We start from the raw sequence: 22560 nt of genomic DNA on the forward strand, positions 1-22560 counted from the left end.
TCCTTCTTCATGACAACGCAAGACCTCACACAAGTCTTCGCACCCGAGAGGAGCTCACAAAACTTCCTCATGCACCCTACAGCCCCGATCTCGCACCGTCGGATTTCCATATGTCTGGCCCAATGAAGGACGCAATCCGTGGGAGGCACTACGCGGATGATGAAGAAGTTATTGATGCAGTACGACGTTGGCTCCGACATCGACCAGTGGAATGGTACCGTGCAAGCATACAGGCCCTCATTTCAAGGTGGCGTAAGGCCGTAGCATTGAATGGAGATTACGTTGAAAAATAGTGTTGTGTAGCTAAAAGATTGAGGAATAACCTGGTGTATTTCAATGCTGAATAAAACAACCCCTGTTTCAGAAAAAAATGTGTTGCATTACTTATTGAACTGCCCTCGTACTATCGGCAAACTCTTGGCAGTATGGATTTCGGGATATTGAATTCCTTACCTTTTTTCTGAATGAAATGTCCTATGCGTCGTTTCCCAACTACCATTCCGCGTTCAAAGTCTGTTAATTCTCGTCGTGCGGTCATAGTCACGTCGAAAAACTTTCCAAAAGAATTACCTGAGTTGTGCAAACGAAAGCTCCGCCAATGCATCGTCATACCGGGTGCACACGACACTACCATCCCCCGTGTATTTGCCTACCGCTGTCCCATGAATTTTTTCACTTCAGCGTAAGTGTTGTCACTGTGTTACCCTCACGTCGTTGGGGTCATTAATTTTTTGTCCGGCGCGCTTATATTCCAGAGCTCAAAACCACTCGTAGATTTAATCATGGAAACCGTACTCACTTGTACCTAAGAACACTTTAGAAAATGTTTAGGTATCTTTTTTCAAGTTCCTGCAACTCAAATGATCTTTGAACATTCCCGCCGACGTTTTCTGTGCTTACGTTCCCTATCCCATGTCACTTTAAATCGATAACAATCTACATACTTCAGCAATATTCAAGTATGGGTAGTATAAATGTTCTGTAGGCGATATCTAACAAATCTTCAGCGATACCAGAATATCCTTCCTCTGCACATAAACCTTGTATTTTTCATACCAATGACAGATCTACTGCAACGTTAGCACCTTGTGTTCTCGCACACTGTTGTATTTTTCAGGCTTTAGTTGTTATTCATTAACAGGCAGTTGTCGATGTGTGTTCAATGGAGATATTTTGCGGAGATCTCACTGGATATTTTTGTATTGCATTTTATAATAGCATTTAATCATCTCTCCAAAGTGTTAGATTCGTATTAACGTTATTCGTTACGCCAGCGGAATAGAACACTATCCTGAAGAACACACGAGATCATCTTTCGTCTTTGTTCCTCACTGTCCACCCATGAAGACGTAATGTACCGTCATTATCTCGAATCTCAACTTTGTGAGCTATACACATGAGTATTTGGGGAACATACTTAAGTACTGGCTATGAATTTGAAAGTGTGCATCAGTACCATGAAGGTGACTGTGGCTAGTGCAGTGTTGTGTTTATTGTGCTACGTTGTTGTTGTTGTGGTCTTCAGTCCTGAGATTGGTTTGATGCAGCTCTCCATGCTACTCTATCCTGTGCAAGCGTCTTCATCTCCCAGTACCTACTGCAGCCTACATCCTTCTGAATCTGTTTAGTATATTCATCTTTTGGTCTCCCTCTACGATTTTTACCCTCCACGCTGCCCTCCAGTACTAAATTGGTGAGCCCTTGATGCCCCAGAACATGTCCTACCAACCGATCCCTTCATCTAGTCAAGTTGTGACATAAACTTCTCTTCTCCCCAGTCCTATTCAATACCTCCTCATTAGTTAAGTGATCTACCCATCTAATCTTCAGCATTCTTCTGTAGCACGAAATTTCAAAAGCTTCTATTCTCTTCTTGTCCAAACTATTTATTGTCCATGTTTCACTTCCATACATACGCCATACAAATACTTTCAGAAACGTCTCCTGACACTTAAATCAATACTCGATGTTAACAAATTTCTCTTCTTCAGAAACGATTTCATTGCCATTGCCAGTCTACATTTTATATCCTCTCTACTTCGACCATCATCACTTATTTTGACCCCCAAATAGCAAAACTCCTTCACTACCTTAAGTGTCTCATTTCCTAATCTAATTCCCTCATCATCACCCGATTTAATTCGACTACATTCCATTACCCTCGTTTTGCTTTTGTTGATGTTCATCTTATGCCCTCCTTTCAAGACACTGTCCATTCCGTTCAACTGCTCTTCCAAGTCCTTTGCTGTCTCTGACAGAATTACAATGTCATCTGCAAACCTAAAAGTTTTTATTTCTTCTCCATGGATTTTAATACCTACTCCGAACTTCCCTTTTGATTTCTTTACTGCTTGCTCAATATACAGATTGAATAGCATCGGGGAGAGGCTACAACCCTGTCTCACTTCCTTCCCAACCACTGCTTCCCTTTCATGCCCCTCGACTCTTATAACTGCCATCTGCTTTCTATACAAATTGTAAATAGCCTTTCGCTCCCAGTATTTAGCCCCTGCCACCTTCAGAATTTGAAAGAGAGTATTCCAGTCAATATTTTCAAAAGCTTTCTCTAAGTCTACAAATGCTAGAAACGTAGATTTGCCTTTCCTTAATCTTCCTTCCAAGATAAGTCGTAAGGTCAGTATTGCCTCACGAGTACCAACATTTCTGCGGAATTCAAACTGATCTTCCCCGAGGTCGGCTTCTACCAGTTTTTCCATTCGTCTCTAAAGAATTCGTGTTAGTATTTTGCAGCTATGACTTATTAAACTGATAGTTTGGTAATTTTCACATCTGTCAACACCTGCTTTCTTTGGGATTGGAATTATTATCATGCTAGAGATAACCAAATAAAGTAAAGTATCGAGAAGACGGAAACCCTATGATTGTACTGGTAATAACCCATATGTAATGCAAGAGAAATACCAATAGAAACACATCATGAAATAAATAGTGGTGTACACCGTAGTATTTGAAATAACGTTCTGAATGCAGAGAAGAATGTTCTAATGTTAGGATCTGTAGACCATGAAATATAATACAGACTAGTTTTTCCTGTTACATCTTCTGAAACATGTTCACTTAGTTACGATTCTGCGGATAATCGTACGTGAGGAGTATGTTATATTACATAGCCTGAATTAGTGACAAGTATGCCAATATTGTTAAAATGTTGACAATATATCTGTGATAATGGTAGGAGAGTAAGTTGCGGCCGATAGCGTAAGTGCTCACGGCCGCGATATTGCGGTCATGTTGACGTCCTTCCAGGTAATGACCGAGAAAAGCGTTTGAGCTGATTTGTATTTAGCCTGTTTGGTTGATGGAATACAGAGCTCTTCCGGTAGAGACACACTTCACCAGTAATTGTCAAAAATGCGGTGAGAGGAGCCTTAGGAAGGTAATAACAACACGGAACCTTTCTCGACGCCGGACATCTCCATAGCGAAGGTCCCCTTCACTGCGTGAAAGGCAGCCAAATTCATAGCTGTGGCCAGCTGAACTCTACGGGACTCCTGGGAGAGAAAGGCTGTTTTTGTAATTACAGCAACGGATGTTGTTTTGACGTGCAGTCAATGTCGCAGGATTTGAGATGTACTGATACTGGAACGCGACAATCGTTTGGTGTGTTCAAAATGGTTCAAATGGCTCTGAGCACTATGCGACATAACTTCTGAGGTCATCAGTCGCCTATAACTTAGAACTAATTAAATCTACCTAACCTAAGGACATGACTCACATCCATGCCCGAGGCAGGATTCGAACCTGCGACCGTAGCGGTCGCTCGGTTCCAGACTGTAGCGCCTAGAACCGCACGGCCACTACGGCCGGCCTTTGATGTGTTTCAGGACCCGTAATTCAGACTGTTTCATTTTCTAAATGTGACAAGTCTTGTTACGGCTATACTTGCTTTATGTAGTTTTATTTCATTCTATTTGCTAGGGGACGTTTTCTAGACGTTTATTACTAGTGCTACAAACGCAGATGATTACAAATAACACGATATTGCGTACTTCTGATTTCAGGAAGCTATAGGACAGTGAGTGGAATCTCCTGCATGAATTGGGGCTAGACACAAGAGGCGGTTAGAAATCTCTACATTATTCCTTGACGCAAATCTTTCACTGTCCACTGCTGTATGAGCATGGCAATATTCAAGTGATAACCTCGCAGTCAAAAAGTGAACAAATATCCAAATGATACGCTGAAAGTCAGCAAAAAGTTAATTTTATTAAAAAGTAATCGAACTGATAAAAGGATTTACGCAGGCAGCAATACATGTATCAGTTGCAGTTTGTATGACCAGTCCAGGTTCTGGCTTCATAACGGAAGGTAGAGTTAGTTAGGAACTATGTCAAATGTCCAATCAGGGGACTATCCTTGATACATCGGATGTTTACATACGTTTAAATACTTCTTTTCTTTGCGTGTACCGCTGTCATTATCCAAGTCCCTATGATGAATAGTTGCTGTGCAATCCTGGTAATCGAAGGACGGAGATCTACTGAGTGCACCAGAGCTAATCTGAAAATAGAATATTTTCAGGCGCGCGGGATTAGCCGAGCGGTCTAGGCGCTGCAGTCATAGACTGTGCAGCTGGTCCCGGCGGAGGTTCGAGTCCTCCCTCGGGCATGGGTGTGTGTGTTTGTCCTTAGGCTAATTTAGGTTAAGAAGTGTGTAAGTTTAGGGACTGATGACCTTAGCAGTTAAGTCCCATAAGATTAATAAAAAAAAATCTTTTCAGTGTGAAAGAAACACAGAATGTTGCCAGCATGAAATGTTAGACTGTCATCCATGGAAAGATACAAACTGACAAAATTTCATAGTCACGCAAAATTTCATGAAGATGAAAGTTATTTCACACGATCATGAAACAAGAGGATTTTCTCCTATATTCATATTTACTACTATATGACATAAATAGTGGCCCCACCCGGCTTCACACGGATAGCACTAAGTATCAACAGCCGGATAACTTGTTTCTAATACGTAATTATACACACAAACCTTTATTGTGAATTATTAGTGAAAACCGTATCAAAATCCCTCCAATAGTTCCTGAGATTAGCATTCATACATAGACAGAAATGCGGCGAAGGACTTAAATTTATAGCGAGCATGGCTATCCAATTGTGGTTTTTATTTTCTGGCAGATTAATAATTACTGTATTAAATAAATTAGTAAAAAGGTGGTGTAGCAGTTGTTCAACACATGAATTGAATATGAAAACGCTTTTAGCAGACATCGCTCCACAGTTGATGAGATTCCTTTGGATTCAAGCTACCATTCATTTATAAGTTGCGAATGTATTTATAAGATGGTGTAAAACCTAGACCGTACTGTTCACTATTTCATTTTCTTACCAGTCTTCTTTCTGGTTTGTTGTGGCACTCCACGGCTTCCTCTCTTGGGTCAATCACTTCATCTGAGTAGCGCCGGCATTTTAGATGTGAACAAATATTTGTTTGTGATTGAAGTCAGATTCCAGAATTGAACGCAAAATTCAAAATTAAATGACAAATGATTAAGGCAGTGGTCGATATACCAAACTATTGACTGAAATTTCGTTACCATCTACGGGAGACATCTTAAGAGAGAAATCGACAGATGAGGACGAAACACTATGGTATAGTTTTATATTCGGACCACGGCCTCTCAGTCCAGAAGTTCGAATAAGAGAAATCAATTTAACACCAAAATACCATGTGGTTATAATTTAGGAACAGGCACTCACGGAGGTCCATTGTGGACTATAATTATCGTATAGCAATGAAACTTTGGTAGATACGGTACTGCATTAATGCGGAACCGATTTACACTGGAAAAATTCAGTCCCAGTTGTGGCCACCAGGTCCACATCTGGCGCTGTACGCTGTTTGTATGACGGTATGAAATCTGTGTTGTCATTTAACAAGCCGTAAAGTGAGTGAACGGTGTGTTTATGGAGAATAGAGACCGTGCATTGTTAGTTAAGCTAATTTATGTAAACGGCAGCAATTACAAGCAGCGTCGAGAGAGTATCGCTAACTGAAAGGTCTCAGAAGAGGGTCGGTGTTATTAAATGGTTTACAGAACATGACAATGAAATTTGAAAACCACTTTCCCCGGGTTGTGCTAGTTCTCGTACCATGTCACGAGAAATGTCCGGAAGGTTTTGAGGTCTGTTTTGCACAGGTACCCACATAAGAGCCAGACAGAGCAGCAACTAAAGTCTCATGATCTGCGGCAACGTGGAGGTGGCTTACAAAACACTCGTTCGGCCTATACTTGAGTATTGCTCATCAGTGTGGGGTCCGTACCAGGTCGGGTTGACGGAGGAGATAGAGAAGATCCAAAGAGGAGCGGTGCGTTTCGTCACAGGGTATTTAGTAAACGTGATAGCGTTACGGAGATGTTTAGCAAACTCAAGTGACAGACTCTGCAAGAGAGGCGCTCTACATCGCGGTGTAGCTTGCTGTCCAGGTTTTGAGAGGGTGCGTTTCAGGATGAGGTATCGAGTATATTGCTTCCCCCTACTTATATCTCCCGAGGAGATCACGAATGTAAAATTAGAGAGATTCGAGCGCGCACGGAGGCTTTCCGGCAGTCGTTCTTCCCGCGAACCATACGCGACTGGAACAGGAAAGGGAGGTAATGACAGTGGCACGTAAAGTGCCCTCCACCACACACCTTTGGGTGGCTTGCGGAGTGTAAATGTAGATGTAGATGTAGAACGTCCTGAGTTTGCTCTTCGGTCTCTGGCACGGATAGTATTTGGCCGGGCACTAGTGTATAGAGTTGCAAGGTGCATTTTGCATTACAGGGTGCAGTGAATACTGTTAAACCACCTGTTGTGCACTAAGAGCCATTGCACTCCCCACACACGGCTGCGTGAATTGAGAAGCACCTTTGTAAAAAATGGCTCTGAGCACAATGGGACTTGACATCTGAGGTCATCAGTCCCATAGACTTAGAACTACATAAACCTAACTAACCTAAGGACATCACACACATCCATGCCCAAGGCAGGATTCGAACCTGCGACCGTAGCGGTCGCGCGGTTCCAGACTGTAGAGCCTAGAACCGCTCGGCCACTCCGACCGGCGCACCTTTTTAGTCGTTCCGTTCTTCTTTGAAGAGAATACACGCAGTAAGCCTGACAGGTATACCGTGCCGTCTGCACGTTATCTAGACCTCCTTGTACAGCATGTGATTCCTGCTTTGGAAGAGCGCAACTATGTGGAAACCACTGTTTTCATGCAAGATGGATAAACGTTTCATGTCGCTCGCCCAGCAAAAGAACTGCTTAATGCAGTCTTCCACAAAAGTGTTATCTCCAGAGGTGTTCCAGATACATGGCCTGCAAGATCACCTTATGTGAATCAATGTGACTTTTGTACTTGTGAATATCTGAAAGATTGCCTTTACCTGGTCGCATTCACTCTTTACCAGATCTGAAGGCCATTATACAGGAACGCGTTATTCACATTGCACCGAACTGCTGCGAGCAGCTGTTGATCACTTCGGATGCAGCATCTCATCAATGTCTCTAGTAGTGCATGTTGTAAGCCGGCCGTTGTGGCCGAACGGTTCTAGGCGCTTCAGTCCGGAACCGCGCTGCTGCTACGGTCGCAGGTTCGAATCCTGCCTCGGCCATGGATGTGTGTGATGTCCTTAGGTTAGTTAGGTTTAAGTAGTTCTAAGTTCCAGGGGACTGATGACCTCCGATGCTAAGTCCCAGAGTGCTTAGAGTCACTTGAACCATTTTTTGCATGTCTCAGGTGCTTATACTGAACAAATTGAGAAAACGGTAATCATCTTGGGGTTGAAGCTCTTTTCTTCCGTGTTTGCTTTAACAATATGTATGTTTTCGGATAGGGTCCGTCTTTAGCAAAACACTTTTTTTGGTTTTAGCCCAAACATTTTTCACTGCAGTTGCAGCTTCTTCAGTGGGCTTTTATTTTCCATCTGTTAAAGATAACGAGTATTCATTGCTGTTTGTATACATGTAGCTATTAGTTTTTAAATTGTAATTACAGATATTTGAAAAAACACATAAATTACGAATTCATACCTTTTTACCACACGGTGTGGTTTTTCTGATGTGTTGTGTTTCTACAGTGACCGTTATTTGCACAGTCTGTCATCTGCAGCCACTTATAGCTTAAAGTAGACAAATTGTTTAAGCCAAAATTACGATTTGAAAACTTGTTATTTCTATGTCTGAAATTATTTAATTCTATGTGTGTGTCTATTTACATAATGTTTCACTTACGTTTTCCTTTTAATCATCTTCATCACTGTCGAACACTATATGTTGAGTTGTCACTACCACTGTCACTGTAAAACAAACATGGCGGGCAGTGGAACAATTCTACATCTACATCTACATTTATACTCCGCAATCCACTCAACGGTGTGTGGCGGAGGGCACTTAACGTGCCACTGTCATTACCTCCCATTCCTGTTCCACTCGCGTATGGTTCGCGGGAAGAACAACTGCCGGAAAGCCTCCGTGCGCGCTCTAATCTCTCTAATTTTACATTCGTGATGTCCTCGGGAGGTATAAGTAGGGAGAAGCAATATATTCGATACCTCATGCAGAAACGCACCCTCTCGAATCCTGGACAGCAAGCTACATAGCGATTCACAGCGCCTCTCTTGTAGAGTCTGCCACTTGAGTTTGCTAAACATCTCTGTAACGCTATCAAGCTTACCAAATAACCCTGTGACGAAACGAGCCGCTCTTTTTTGGATCTTCTCTATCTCCTCTGTCAACCCGACCTGGTACGGATCCCACTCTGATGATCAATACTGAAGTATAGGTCGAACGAGTGTTTTTTAAGCCACCTCCTTTGTTGATGGACTACATTTTCTAAGGACTCTCCCAATGAATTTCAACCTGGCACTCGACTTACCAACAATTAATTTTATATGATCATTCCACTTCAGATCGTTTCGTACGCATACTCCCAGATATTTTACAGAAGTAACTGCTAACAGTGTTTGTTCCGCTATCATATAATCGTATAATAAAGGATCCTTCTTTCTGTGTATCCGCAATATATTACATTTGTCTATATTAAAGCTCAGTTTCCACTCCCTGCACCAAATGCCTATGCGCTGCAGATCTTCCTGCATTTCGCTGCAATTTTCTAATGCTGCCACTTCTCTGTATACTACAGCATCATCCGCGAAAAGCCGCATGGAACTTTCGAAGGTGTAAAAACAAGACGACTGACAGTGGAGCTATTGGATGTGTTCCTGGCGGTTGTTCTGAATCTTTCAGAGGTGTTAGTGATTCTTTTTTCTTTATGTGTGTGAGTGTGTGTGTGTGAAAAGAGAGACAGACAGAGAGAGAGAGAGAGAGAGAGAGAGAGAGAGGGAGAGAGAGAGAGAGAGGGAGAGAGAGGGTGACAGTAGGTTTAGGGATTTATTTTATTTTTATTTTGTGGTTGGTTGTTTTTGGGGAAGGAGACCAGACAGCGAGGAAGTCGACCGTGCCCTTTGAAAGGAACCATCCCGGCATTTGCCTGGAGCGATTTAGGGAAATCACGGAAAACCTAAATCAGGATGGCCGGACGCGGGATTGAATCGTCGTCCTCCCGAATGCGAGTCCAGTGTGTAACCACTGCGCCACCTCGCTCGGTTTTATTTTGTGTGTGTGTGTGTGTTTGTGTGTGTACACACCCTGCCCTAATAACATCCCTAATCCATTACATATGGAAACATTTCATACCTCTTTCTTGCATCCATTGCGCCAGATTTGCGCCTGGTGGCGAAAATTGGAAGTAATTTTTTTCCAGCATAATTTGGTTCTGCATTAATGCGTTAGCATGTATGCTAAGTTTCACTGCCATACTATAGTTATAGCACACACTGGACCTCCGTGAGTAGCTGTACATTAATTATAGCAACCCAGTAGTAAGGAAATAATAAAATTAAATAGACAGTTTGAAACTTGCAAAAAAAAAAAAAAGTAGTATCAGTTGCTGTTTGGTAGTAGAGACCTGTGGCGCGACTCAACTGCCCCAGAGCCTGCTGCCCCCTTGCTGGGACACTTCCAGACGCTTCGCCGCCCTACCTTCTGGAGGCGGCTGGATGGCGACCGTGTCGGACGGCGCCCTGTGCTCCTCTATGCGCCGCCCAGTGGTCGGGTCCCAGATGCCCGAGGCGCCGCCGTAATAGCGCAGCGGCCCCTGCTCGTCCTCCTCCTCTTGCTGCTCGTCCGCTACGCTGCGGTGTTCCTTCCTGCACAGCCAGCCAACACATCGCGATTACCACCAGTGCTGCAACGCAACTCTCCAGACTTTCAAATACACTGCCGGCCAAAACAAGTGAATGACCCAGAAGACACGCTCGTATGTCAGTGCAACTTGTCAGTCGACACAACATTAGTAAATACACTACTGGCCATTAAAATTTGCTACACCAAGAAGAAATGCAGATGATAAACGGGTATCCATTGGACAAATATATTATACTAGAACTGACATGTGATTACATTTTCACGCAGTTTGGGTGGATAGATCCTGAGTAATCAGTACCCAGAACAACCACCTCTGGCCGTAATAACGACATTGATACGCCTGGGCATTGCGTCAAACAGAGCTTGGGTGGCGTGTACAGTTACAGCTGCCCAAGCAGCTTCAACACGATAACACAGTTCATCAAGAGTAGTGACTGGCGTATTGTGACGAGCCAGTTGCTCGGCCACCACTGACCAGACGTTTTCAATTGGTGAGAGATATGGAGAATGTGCTGGCCAGGGCAGCAGTCGAACATTTTCTGTATCCAGAAATGCCCGTACAGGACCTGCAACATGCGGTCGTGCATTATCCTCCTGAAATGTAGGATTTCGCAGGGATCGAATAAGGGGTAGAGCCACGGGTCGTAACACATCTGAAATGTAACTTCCACTGTTCAAAGTGCCGTCAATGCGAATAAGAGGTGACCGCGACGTGTAACAAATGGCACCCCATACCATCATGCTCGGTGATACGACAGTATGGCGATGACGAATACACACTTCCAATGTGCGTTCACCGCGATGTCGCCAAAGACGGATGCGACCATCATGATACTGTAAACAGAACCTGGATTCATCCGAAAAAATGACGTTTTGTCATTCGTGCACCCGGGTTCGCCGTTGAGTACACCATCGCAGGCGCTCCTGTGTGTGATGCAGCGTCAAGGGTAACCGCAGCCATGGTCTCCGAGCTGATAGCCCATGCTGCTGCAAACGCCGTCGAACTGTTCGTGTAGGTGGTTGTTGTCTTGCAAACGTCCCCATCTGTTGACTCAGGGATTGAGACGTGGCTGCACAATCCGTTACAGCCATGCGGATAAGATCCCTGTCATCTCGACTGATAGTGATACGAGGCCTTTGGGATACAGCACGGCGTTCCGTATTACCCTCCCGAACCCACCGATTCCATATTCTGCTAACAGTAATTGGATCTCGACCAACGCGAGCACCAATTTCGCGACACGATAAACCGCAATCGCGATAGGCTACAATCCGACCTTTATCAAAGTGATGGTACGCATTTCTCCTCCTTACACGAGGCATCACAACAACGTTTCACCAGGTAACGTCGGTCAACTGCTATTTGTGTATGAGAAATCGGTTGGCATTTTTCCCCGTGTCAGCACGTTGTAGGTGTCGCTACCGGCGCCAACTTTGTGTGAATGCTCTGAAAAGCTAATCATTTGCATATCACAGCATCTTTTTGCTGTCGGTTAAATTTCGCGTCTGTAGCACGTCATCTTCGTGCTGTAGCAAATTTAATGGCCAGTAGTGTATGAATATGATTAGAGTTTCAGTTCTTTGTGACAAGTATAACAGCATTACTGTGGTTACCAGCCCTGTAAAGGTGTATAAGAGACGTGACCAATATCAGATATTGAGTTATCCCTGTGAAGGACACGAATACGCAACATGCTGATGTGAGACAGCGACGTCAGCACCTTTGGGCTGTGAAAGGTGGATCTCCATTTGGCCGGCTGGCCGAATTGTGCACTATTCAGATCCGAAGTGTTTTCATACGTGGCACTGGGTTGATGTTCGACTGTGCGGGAACGTGAAGGCAGACATTCTCGTCAGGGTTTCATCCTACCATGTCTGACCACCGTCGTATTCTGAACCGAGCACGTCGTGATCCCTCCGTATCTGCAATGGACTCCCTGTAAACTTGTATGTCGTCTTGTAACAGCAGGGAATTATCGTTCCGTATGTTGGCTGCCATTAACACCACAACACAAACGGAAGCATTTGGAATCGTGCTATGACCAGCGAGCATGTAATGCTGGTGAATGTCGTCGCATTGTGTTCAGTGATGATTCGCGGTTCTGTAATATCCCGGATGGCGGTCGTCGGCGAATATGGGAGCGACTTGAGGAGAGGTCCCATCCTTCCAATGTTTTGAAGAAACACAACAGTTTTACTCCTGGCGGCAATGTGTTGGGGGCCATGACGTTTGACTTCAGGCCACGCCTAATGGCGACTGAGTGAACTCTGACCGCATAAGAGTACGTCACGGACACGCTGCGTCGTCTTGTGTTATCCCTCATGTGACAGGATTATGGCGCCATTTTTCAGCTGCTCAGTGCTTGTCCACAAATGGTCGTGTCTCTACAAACTACCTCCGCGATGCTGAGGTACTTCCACGGTGAGCATGATCCTCGGATCTGTCTACAATAGAAAAAGAAGAGCTTGAAAAAACCAGCCAACCAGTTGCAAACTAAAGGTTTATTTAGCTGTTGACCAAGGTTTCGATAGTTATAAAATTATATTTTTCAGAAGGATTGAACCCTAAAAATGTATATAAACGGTTCAAAGCCTCTTTTACAGACACAACAAAATATTAATAATAGAGAAATACTTATGAGGTAAGCGCATTCAATTGTTACATAACATGATGTTAAATTGTATTAGCTGAGGCCGAGCGGCTCTTGTCACACATAAAACCGAAACAAAAGCCAGAAACATCACATACGACAGCAGACAGATTACACTCACCTTACGTCAGAATAAATGCACAAATGTATTCGCCTACAGGTAAAGGCTCTTGTCAACATAAAATTATAACAGGAGTCCAAAGCATAAAATATATGCATAACGTAAATATTCGTCATGCCAGAGGCAAAGGCCAACTGCTCACAGGTGCAGGCTCAAGCGATAAGGAAAAATCGGGATGCAAAGGGTGCTAAATACATGCACGTAAGAACTACGCCTTGCTTGTGCTAAGTAACAGCATTTTTCATTAAAGCAAGAATGAAAAATTCATCTGCAAGGCTACTCATAATGCAATCAATTTACAGTTATACATTATGTATAAAATCTCTTAATGCATTTGCTGACAGAGTAATACTGTACGTAAATTCAGCGAGCAGAAGGTAGAGTTCCATTTACAAAGGACCACTGTTAGAAATGCATGGGGAAAGAAGAACAAATAGGAGCTAAAACAACGTCACTAGAAAGGAAACTTCTGCTTAACAGTACGGAAGCTTAAGCTATAACACTATCACTGCCTCTCGTTCATGTTCTGAAACTATTTTGTCAACCGATAATGGTATATAGAAGCAGTACAAGGTTACCCTCTATAAGGATTTTCCTAGTTTTAACCGTGAAATGCCTAAAGGAGGTAGCCTATCGGATATAAAATTTAGAATTACGTAAATATACAACTAGAAACAGATACTGTTTAGAAACTGTTTTCAGTAATCAAATTGCTCTAATGATAAAGAATACGGTCGCCAGCCTAATTAGGAATAGAAATGTGTGACATTCCTTTTTAAAGAAAAAGTAAGCAGTTTTCTTAAGTTGGCATTCTTTAGATTGTTTATGAAAGTGTTCAAATGGCTGTGAGCAGTATGGGACTTAACATCTGAGGACATCAGTCCCCTAAAACTTAGAACTACTTAAACCTAACTAACCTAATGACATTATATACATCCATGACTGAGGCAGGATTCGAACCTGCGACTGTAGCAGTCGCGCGGTTATGGACTGAAGCATTATGAAAGTGTGTTTAATTTGCATTACTACAGTGGTCAAGATTAAAGGCCCCCCCTCACCCCCATTGAAAGTAGCTGAAATACACTAAATTACTTGATTATGAAAAGTTATAACTACCTTTGATATTTATGTTGAGTTCTGTCTGTGATCATTGTGTTCTAAAAAAGTGTAATATCAATTATGAGTACTCACTTACTGTTTTATCCTCACTGAAGGTAAAGTGGCTAGGAATGTCATTATCCATGAGAAAAGTTACTTCTTTGACTTTAAAGATTGGTGAGAATGTTACTGCATGTGAATTGTATTTAAATTTGTACTGTACAGAAAATATCTGTTGAAGGAAGACTAGACCATGGCCAATTTCTAGTTCAACAGTGACTTGCATGTGTAATGTGACTGAATCTATTTAGTTTGACTAGGCCTTGAATACTAAAGTGTGTTAGTATTAATTGTGTTTATGAAAATAGGTTTGTTTTGTTATGACTGTTAGTACCTACTTTACCATTTCTATATGCTTGATATGCTTGTGGCTGGGTTCATTGCACTTTCGTACCTGAAAAGTATCAGCTATGTCTTTCCACTAAAACTGCTTACTTTTTCTTCAAAAAGGAATGTCACATATTTCTATGCCTAATTAGGCTGGCGACCGTATTCTTTATCATTAGAGGAATTTGATTAATGAAAATAGTTTCTAAATAGTATCTGTTTCTAGTTGTGTATTTACGTAATTCTAAATTTCATGTTCGACAGGCAACCTCCTTTAGGCACTTCACGGTCAAAACTACAAAAATCCTTAGAGAGGGTAACATTGTACTGCTTCTATATACTATACTTGGTTAACAAAATAGTTTCAGAACATAAACGAGGGGTAGTGATAGTGTTACAAAGCGACGATGAAAAATTGGAATGCAGTGGGCGCTATTCACATGCGGGTGAGCACTGCTTCTTGAACGTGGTAAGTGACATAATTTTAAATTAAAGCAAATAAAAATTTCTTATAGAAGGCCAGTAATAAGTGCAATAAATTTAAGAAGTATACATTGAATATGAAATTATCTGTAAAAATTTTATGAACCAGAGTGACATTGCCGTGAAATTTAGCGTGCATAAGGTAATAACTGTAAACCAAACAATTAGTTCTGTCACAAAAATGTGGAAGAAAGAGTAAAATGGGTAAAGTTACATCGAACATAAAAAATGAGAACCTTTTGCTTAACTGTACTGAGGCTATAAAATGTAAATCATAGTACGAAATGAAATTTTCTTTCAATACCAACTTTAGCAAGATGTGCTAAAAAACGAAACCCAGTGGTATGAAACGCAAATAGCTCAGCTGTTGAGAGGAAGTATTCTGAGGAAAACGGCACATTCGTCGATCTTAGCGGAGGTCGGTAAACACGTGTTATGTGACCGTTAGCAGCGGTTTCAAGCCATTAAAGAAGTGATTACTCGCGAACTGCAATTGATCGTTCAAAATGTTTGGCTGACTTTTTTCAGTCTCTTCAAATCCCTACAGTCGCTGAATCGCAACCATGCTTTAGATTTGGACAATGAAAAACGTGTCAGACCACCTCGAACGTCAACACCAGTCCAGCGCCTGTATACAGCATTTCCATGACCAGCTGCATCAGTTGTGGGCCATCATGCCTCAGGAGAGAATACAACGGCTTTATAACTCCCTCCGCAATCGAAATAGTTCATGCATCCGTTACAGATGGGGTGTGGTAAGTGGTAAGTGCGTTCATCCTGCCAAATTCTTTGCACATTTGACTCTGTTTTGTAATCACTGAAATAACATCGCATAACCTGTCAACCGTGAAGATCCATTTCGTTTCTTCCTCTCTTTCAGGGTGCTTCGCTTTTTTTTTAATCATACAGGATGGTATGGTGACACCAACAGCTAAACAGCTGAATGTGTTACAGATGGAAAAATTATTTCCCTCAAACTTATAACGTAAATACCTTGCTTTCGCAGATGACATTGTAATCTTAACCAACAACTCTAAGGATGCTGTCACTACTGTCCAAGCCCTGCATGAGATAGCTGTGAAGTCAGGGTTACAAATATCGTATGACAAGACCAAATACTTTGAGAACCGGCACTCCAGTACCATCCCTTTGACGACTATACATGGAACGATTGGGAGGGTCAATCGCTTTCGTTATCTTGGTGAATGGGTCCACCCCATTGGTAGAGACGGCACCTCCATCTTAGAAACGTGTAACAAACTAAACGCAGCATACCATCTGTCCCACAATCTGTAGGACAAGAAGTGCGTTTGGAAGAATGCTAAGGTCTGTCACTACAGAACTACTGTCAGACCACAGTTTCTGTATGCCTCAGAGATCCTCTTGATGAACAGAAAAGGCACGATGGATGGCCTGGAGAGAGCCGAAAGACGTATTCTCAGAAAAATTCATGGCCAGAGATTGTTTCCAGATGGAACATACCGACTGAAGTCTAATTTTGAACTGTATCAACGGTTAGAATCAGCCAACACCAGTATGTGACGTCTGAGGCTCAAGTTCTATGGGCACCTATAACGAATTAACAACAACAGGCTTACCAAGAAGATGTTCTCATTGGTTAAAAGCTACAAGACTGGAAGTCTGTGGCTTAATGAAGTACTAAAGGACCTGGATTCGGCTAGGATCCCTGATCTTGAGGTAGAATGCTTAGAATGGTTCAAATGGCTCTGAGCACTATGGGACTTAACATCTGAGGTCATCAGTCCCCTAGAATTTACAACTACTTAAACCTAACTAACCTAAGGACTTCAAACATATCCATGCCCGAAACAGGATTCGAACCTGCGACCGTAGCGGTCGCGCGGTTCTAGACTGAAGCGCCTAGAGCCACTTCTTGAGGCAGAAGATCGAATTTTTGTGCTACGGTAGAGTCTTGGGCCCCAACACCTAGCGTCCATAAACGACGGAAGCCCCTTTCACAGGAGAGGAAAAAGAAATTGAAATTATCAGCAAGGCTCAAGAAATATTCGAAACAGAAGACAGCATCGAAGAAGAACTAGTCATAAGCGCTCCTTAGTGGGCTTAAATCAATAATACAATATAAATTTATTATTTTGAATAGATAAATGACGAAGATGACAAAGTAAGAAATGTGACAAGTAATATGTAAAGCTTGTGTATCTTCATGCTTGTGATTGGAGGGTTTAGGGACTTCGGCCGTTCGCTTATGTAATGAAATGGAACACCTGCAGCCGTCCTTACGACGTTATTGATTATATGGTCAAGAGTTTCGGTGCTTCAGTACACCATCTCCAGGTCTTAACGGACGCTGAGGGGGTTAACATCAATAGTCTATATGGTTCCATCAGAGGCCAACGACGATGTTGTGTCTCCTACCATCATCTACCAATTTGCCTGCGAAAAAGGTTCATACATGTTGTCCACTGATGGAATCTGTATATGATTGGAATTAATCCCTTCACTGTGAGCTACGGCCAGAAGATAGTGTACTAAAGTACCGGAGGCTGGTATCCACATAATAAATAACATCGTAAGGACGGCTAGAGGTGTTTGATAATACGTAAGTTACGTGTAGCACTATAGACATACCACTGGGAGACCAAACGTCATATGAAGGCATTAGATGTATTGTTAATACCTTATAGTTCTTCCTTTTCTGAAGCTTATGTGGATCATTTGCTTCAGTTCAATCCTTAGAATTAACGATTTGAAGGCACATGGGCCGGTAGTTGGAGGGTTCGATGGGACGTTTTCCTTATGGGCTAATGACATGAGTCCCTGCTTCCAGACTGTTGGGAAGATGCTTGCGGTCAGACGGTAGTTAAAGATGTTGTTTTGGACAGTAGTGCATTCAAAGTGGTTTTAATAATATGCGCTATTAAGTCCTTCAGCTGTCTAACGAATTATAGGCATACTTTATAGCCACAAATTTCGCTTTTAATTCTACTTCTTTCTTTCAAGGAATGTATGGTTCTCATCTTCGCGTGTTGGTAAAATAAAGACGCCGGCATGGTAAAATGTTGCTTCAAAAGGAACTTCAGGTTCAGCTATAGGTCTAAGTCTGCCCGTTCCTAGACCACATAGATTTTTTAACTGGACGAGGGATCTGTGATCGTTCTCCGTAAACGAGTGAGCATATACACACATCAAAAAAAGTGTTGCGTCACCCCGGTTCCCAGAACTCTTGAAGATAGACGTTGACTCTGGATATTGTGTCACACTCACAGTCGCTTTGAGTCTTCAGAGGTGTCCTAAACACTCTCAAAGATGTAAACAACAATGCATGAGCAGCGCCCACTAGACGGAGGGGGTCCGACAGCGGATCAGTTCCAGTCATTCCACCAGGAAGGAAGAACACGGCTCGTGTTGTCTGTCGATGTTGTTTGGACATGGAGGAGATACAGAGAGAGACATGAATTGTCGATGTCATGCTTCGCTCAGGCCGCCCAAGGGCTACTACTGTAGTGGGTGACCACTCCCTACGGATTAAGGCTCGCAGGAACCCTGACAGCAACACCATCATGTTGAATAATGATTTTCTAACAGTCACAGGACGTCCTGTTACGACTCAAACTGTGAGCAACACCACTCCCAACGTCCATGGCGATGTCCATCTTTGCAAGCACGACACCATCCAGCGCGGTACAGATGGGACCAACAACATGTTGAATGGACCACTCAGGATTGGCATCACGTTCTCCTCACCGATGAGTGTCGCATGTGCTTTCAACCAGACAATCGTCGGAGACGTGTTTGGAGGCAACCCGGTCAGGCTGAACTCCTTAGACACACTGTCCTGCGAGTGCAGCAAGTGGAGGTTCCCTGCTGTTTTGGGGTGGATGGTGGACATGGAAGGCGTCGCAACGGCTGTGCGATACTTGAATGCCATCCTCTGACCGATAATGCAACCATATCGGCAGCATACTGGCGAGGCATTCGTCTTCATGGACGACAATTCGCGCCCCTATCGTGCACATCTTGTGAATGACTTCCTTAAGGGCGACGACATCGCTCGACTAGAGTGGCCAGCATGTTCTCCAGATATGAGCCCTATCGAACATGCCTGGTATGGATTAAAAAGGGCTGTTTATGGACGACATGACCCACCAAACACTCTGAGGAGGCCGGCCGGTGTGGCCGTGCGGTTAAAGGCGCTTCAGTCTGGAACCGCGTGACCGCTACGGTCGCAGGTTCGAATCCTGCCTCGGGCATGGATGTGTGTGATGTCCTTAGGCTAGTTAGGTTTAATTAGTTCTAAGTTCTAGGCGACTGATGACCACAGAAGTTAAGTCGCATAGTGCTCAGAGCCAACCACTCTGAGGGATCTGCGCCGAATCGCCGTTGAGGAGTGGGACAATGTTACCAACAGTGCCTTGATTAAGTTGTCGATAGTATACCATGACGAATAAACGTATGCATCAGTGGCATCAGTGCAAGAGGACGTGCTACTGGGTATTAGAGGTACCGGTGTGTACAGAAATCTGGACCACCACCTCTGAAGCTCTCGCTGTATGGTGGTACAACATGCAATGTGCGGTTTTCATGAGCAAAAAAAAGGGCGGAAATGATGTTTATGTTGATCTATATTCATATTTTCTGTACAGGTTCCGGATCTCTCGGAACTGAGGTGATGTAAAACTTTTATTGATGTGTGTATAAGACATGCAGATTGACTACAATATTTTACGTTCTGACGTGGTTACGATAACACATAGACATATCTGCTTGACAGGATTTTTATTTGAATGTCGCATTTTTGTAAGCAAAGACCTCCGGATGCATTCATCGACAATCAACGAATAGTGTTCACGTATTATATTGATGTATCTTGACATTTTGCTACTGATGCCTCCCAGGTTTTAGTGACAAAAGCCTGTAGTATCTTGACGTTTGTCTAATGACCGGATTTTTTGACATTCTAAGGCAATATTTTGTGAGAACTAACGTATTGGTTCGAGCATCGTGTTTAGTGTTTCCAATGTTAAATGTTACAAAAAATTTAATAATTCCGGTTATGTTGAAAAAGTACTAACAAAGGTCTAAGCTCTATAGTTTCAAAATTGTACTGAAAAATAAACATTAGAGTTAATGATGGAACGATCACGTATTCCAAAACATCTGTTTAGTATTTCCCTTGAATTCATATTTGACCCTACCGTTTTATTTTCTCCCGCTATAGCAGTCCTTACTTCGCCTGTTATGGTGGGTGGTCCTGTATCATCCTAATCCATATCGTCAAAATATTCGAGTTTTTATCTCATCGAACAGCTTTCAAGAAGTCTCTACATCCTTGCAGGATCTCCTTATGGTTTTAGTAAAATTCTTTTGCATTTTTCTAATAATTTACTTAGTACAAATACAATTATTGGCTGAATGTCTTAAGAGCTACAGTTGTTTCAGCTGAGTCCCCTTGTGGGATGAGTATATTCTCTACAATTCGATGTTTAGACTTCCATCTCCTCTTCTTTAAACCCACTGTTATCATTGAGCTAACGGATGAAATAGACGCAAATAATTCAGTACTGCATACGTTATTATTTAATATAAACGAACCTTAGAAACGTAATGGTGTCGAATGCTGAATTTCCGAGCGTTACGAAGCAAAGGAATAGCAAATAAATTAAGCGAGTCTGTGGTTGCCGATGCGGTTATAACGACGGCGTACACAGCAGTGGCTCCGTAATTGCCGGCTGTGTGCTGCTGTACATCATCGCTAATGTCCCTCCAGACTGGCTTCACTTCTTCTTCAGTTAGATGTGGCTTCTGCTGTGCTTGTATTGAACACCCCCTTCTCAAAGAAACTACGCACGGCTTACCGAGCGAGATTACAAAGTGGTTAAGGCCCTGGCCTCGAACTCGAGTCCGGGAGTATAGCGGTTCAAATCCCTGTGCGGCGCTCGATGTAAACGTTTAATGTGGCTTCGCTAAAACCCTAAATTTATGCCAGGACGGTGGTTCCGGGAAGGTCGATGATTTTTCTAATTATCCTTCCCAGTTTTTGTGGTATGTTGCTGATGACCTCCGTACACCCCCGGTCTTGGACCCAGTGACTACCATCTGTTCCGGCACTTGAAGAAACACCTGGGCGGTCAGCGTCTTCAAGACGATGACGAAGTCTAAACAGTGGTGATGCAGTGGTTAACAAGTCAGGCGGCAGACTTCTACGAGGAGGGTATTCAAAAACTGGTACAACGTTATGACAAGTGTCTCAATATAGACGGAAGTTATGTAGAAAAGTAGACTAAGGTACAGGCTTTCATGTAAAAATAAAATTATTGAGATATCTTAGCACGTCTTTTTTAAATTCCAAAACGGTACTTACTTACAAAAAACACGCCTCGTACTTCCTCCCACATGACCACTACGGTAAAAATTATAGCTTTTGCGGATGTTGACTAATAGGCGTTCTACCCAAGGACCACTCGTGAGTGGAGCGGGAAAGGGATGAAATAATAGTGGTACCAGAACGCCGGTCCGTGTGTTGCTTTAGGGGGGTTTCGAAGTACACTCCTGGAAATGGAAAAAAGAACACATTGACACCGGTGTGTCAGACACACCATACTTGCTCCGGACACTGCGAGAGGGCTGTACAAGCAATGATCACACGCACGGCACAGCGGACACACCAGGAACCGCGGTGTTGGCCGTCGAATGGCGCTAGCTGCGCAGCATTTGTGCACCGCCGCCGTCAGTGTCAGCCAGTTTGCCGTGGCATACGGAGCTCCATCGCAGTCTTTAACACTGGTAGCATGCCGCGACAGCGTGGACGTGAACCGTATGTGCAGTTGACGGACTTTGACCGAGGGCGTATAGTGGGCATGCGGGAGGCCGGGTGGACGTACCGCCGAATTGCTCAACACGTGGGGCGTGAGGTCTTCACAGTACATCGATGTTGTCGCCAGTGGTCGGCGGAAGGTGCACGTGCCCGTCGACCTGGGACCGGACCGCAGCGACGCACGGATGCACGCCAAGACCGTAGGATCCTACGCAGTGCCGTAGGGGACCGCACCGCCACTTCCCAGCAAATTAGGGACACTGTTGCTCCTGGGGTATCGGCGAGGACCATTCGCAACCGTCTCCATGAAGCTGGGCTACGGTCCCGCACACCGTTAGGCCGTCTTCCGCTCACGCCCCAACATCGTGCAGCCCGCCTCCAGTGGTGTCGCGACAGGCGTGAATGGAGGGACGAATGGAGACGTGTCGTCTTCAGCGATGAGAGTCGCTTCTGCCTTGGTGCCAATGATGGTCGTATGCGTGTTTGGCGCCGTGCAGGTGAGCGCCACAATCAGGACTGCATACGACCGAGGCACACAGGGCGAACACCCGGCATCATGGTGTGGGGAGCGATCTCCTACACTGGCCGTACACCACTGGTGATCGTCGAGGGGACACTGAATAGTGCACGGTACATCCAAACCGTCATCGAACCCATCGTTCTACCATTCCTAGACCGGCAAGGGAACTTGCTGTTCCAACAGGACAATGCACGTCCGCATGTATCCCGTGCCACCCAACGTGCTCTAGAAGGTGTAAGTCAACTACCCTGGCCAGCAAGATCTCCGGATCTGTCCCC

At 43.7% G+C, this 22560-nt stretch overlaps 1 protein-coding gene across 1 annotated transcript in view; it reads right to left on the minus strand.

Annotated features, from left to right (window-relative positions):
• LOC126419878 (translation initiation factor IF-2-like) overlaps positions 1 to 22560 on the minus strand; it is a 128271-nt gene that overhangs the window by 22363 nt on the left and 83348 nt on the right. The window contains exon 3 of the mRNA XM_050087128.1: positions 10062 to 10228. Coding sequence (XP_049943085.1) covers positions 10062 to 10228 — 167 coding nt within the window. The remainder of the gene's footprint in view (positions 1 to 10061; positions 10229 to 22560) is intronic.

Source organism: Schistocerca serialis, chromosome 9 (genome assembly GCF_023864345.2).
Source record: "Schistocerca serialis cubense isolate TAMUIC-IGC-003099 chromosome 9, iqSchSeri2.2, whole genome shotgun sequence".
Classification (NCBI taxonomy): domain Eukaryota; kingdom Metazoa; phylum Arthropoda; class Insecta; order Orthoptera; family Acrididae; genus Schistocerca; species Schistocerca serialis.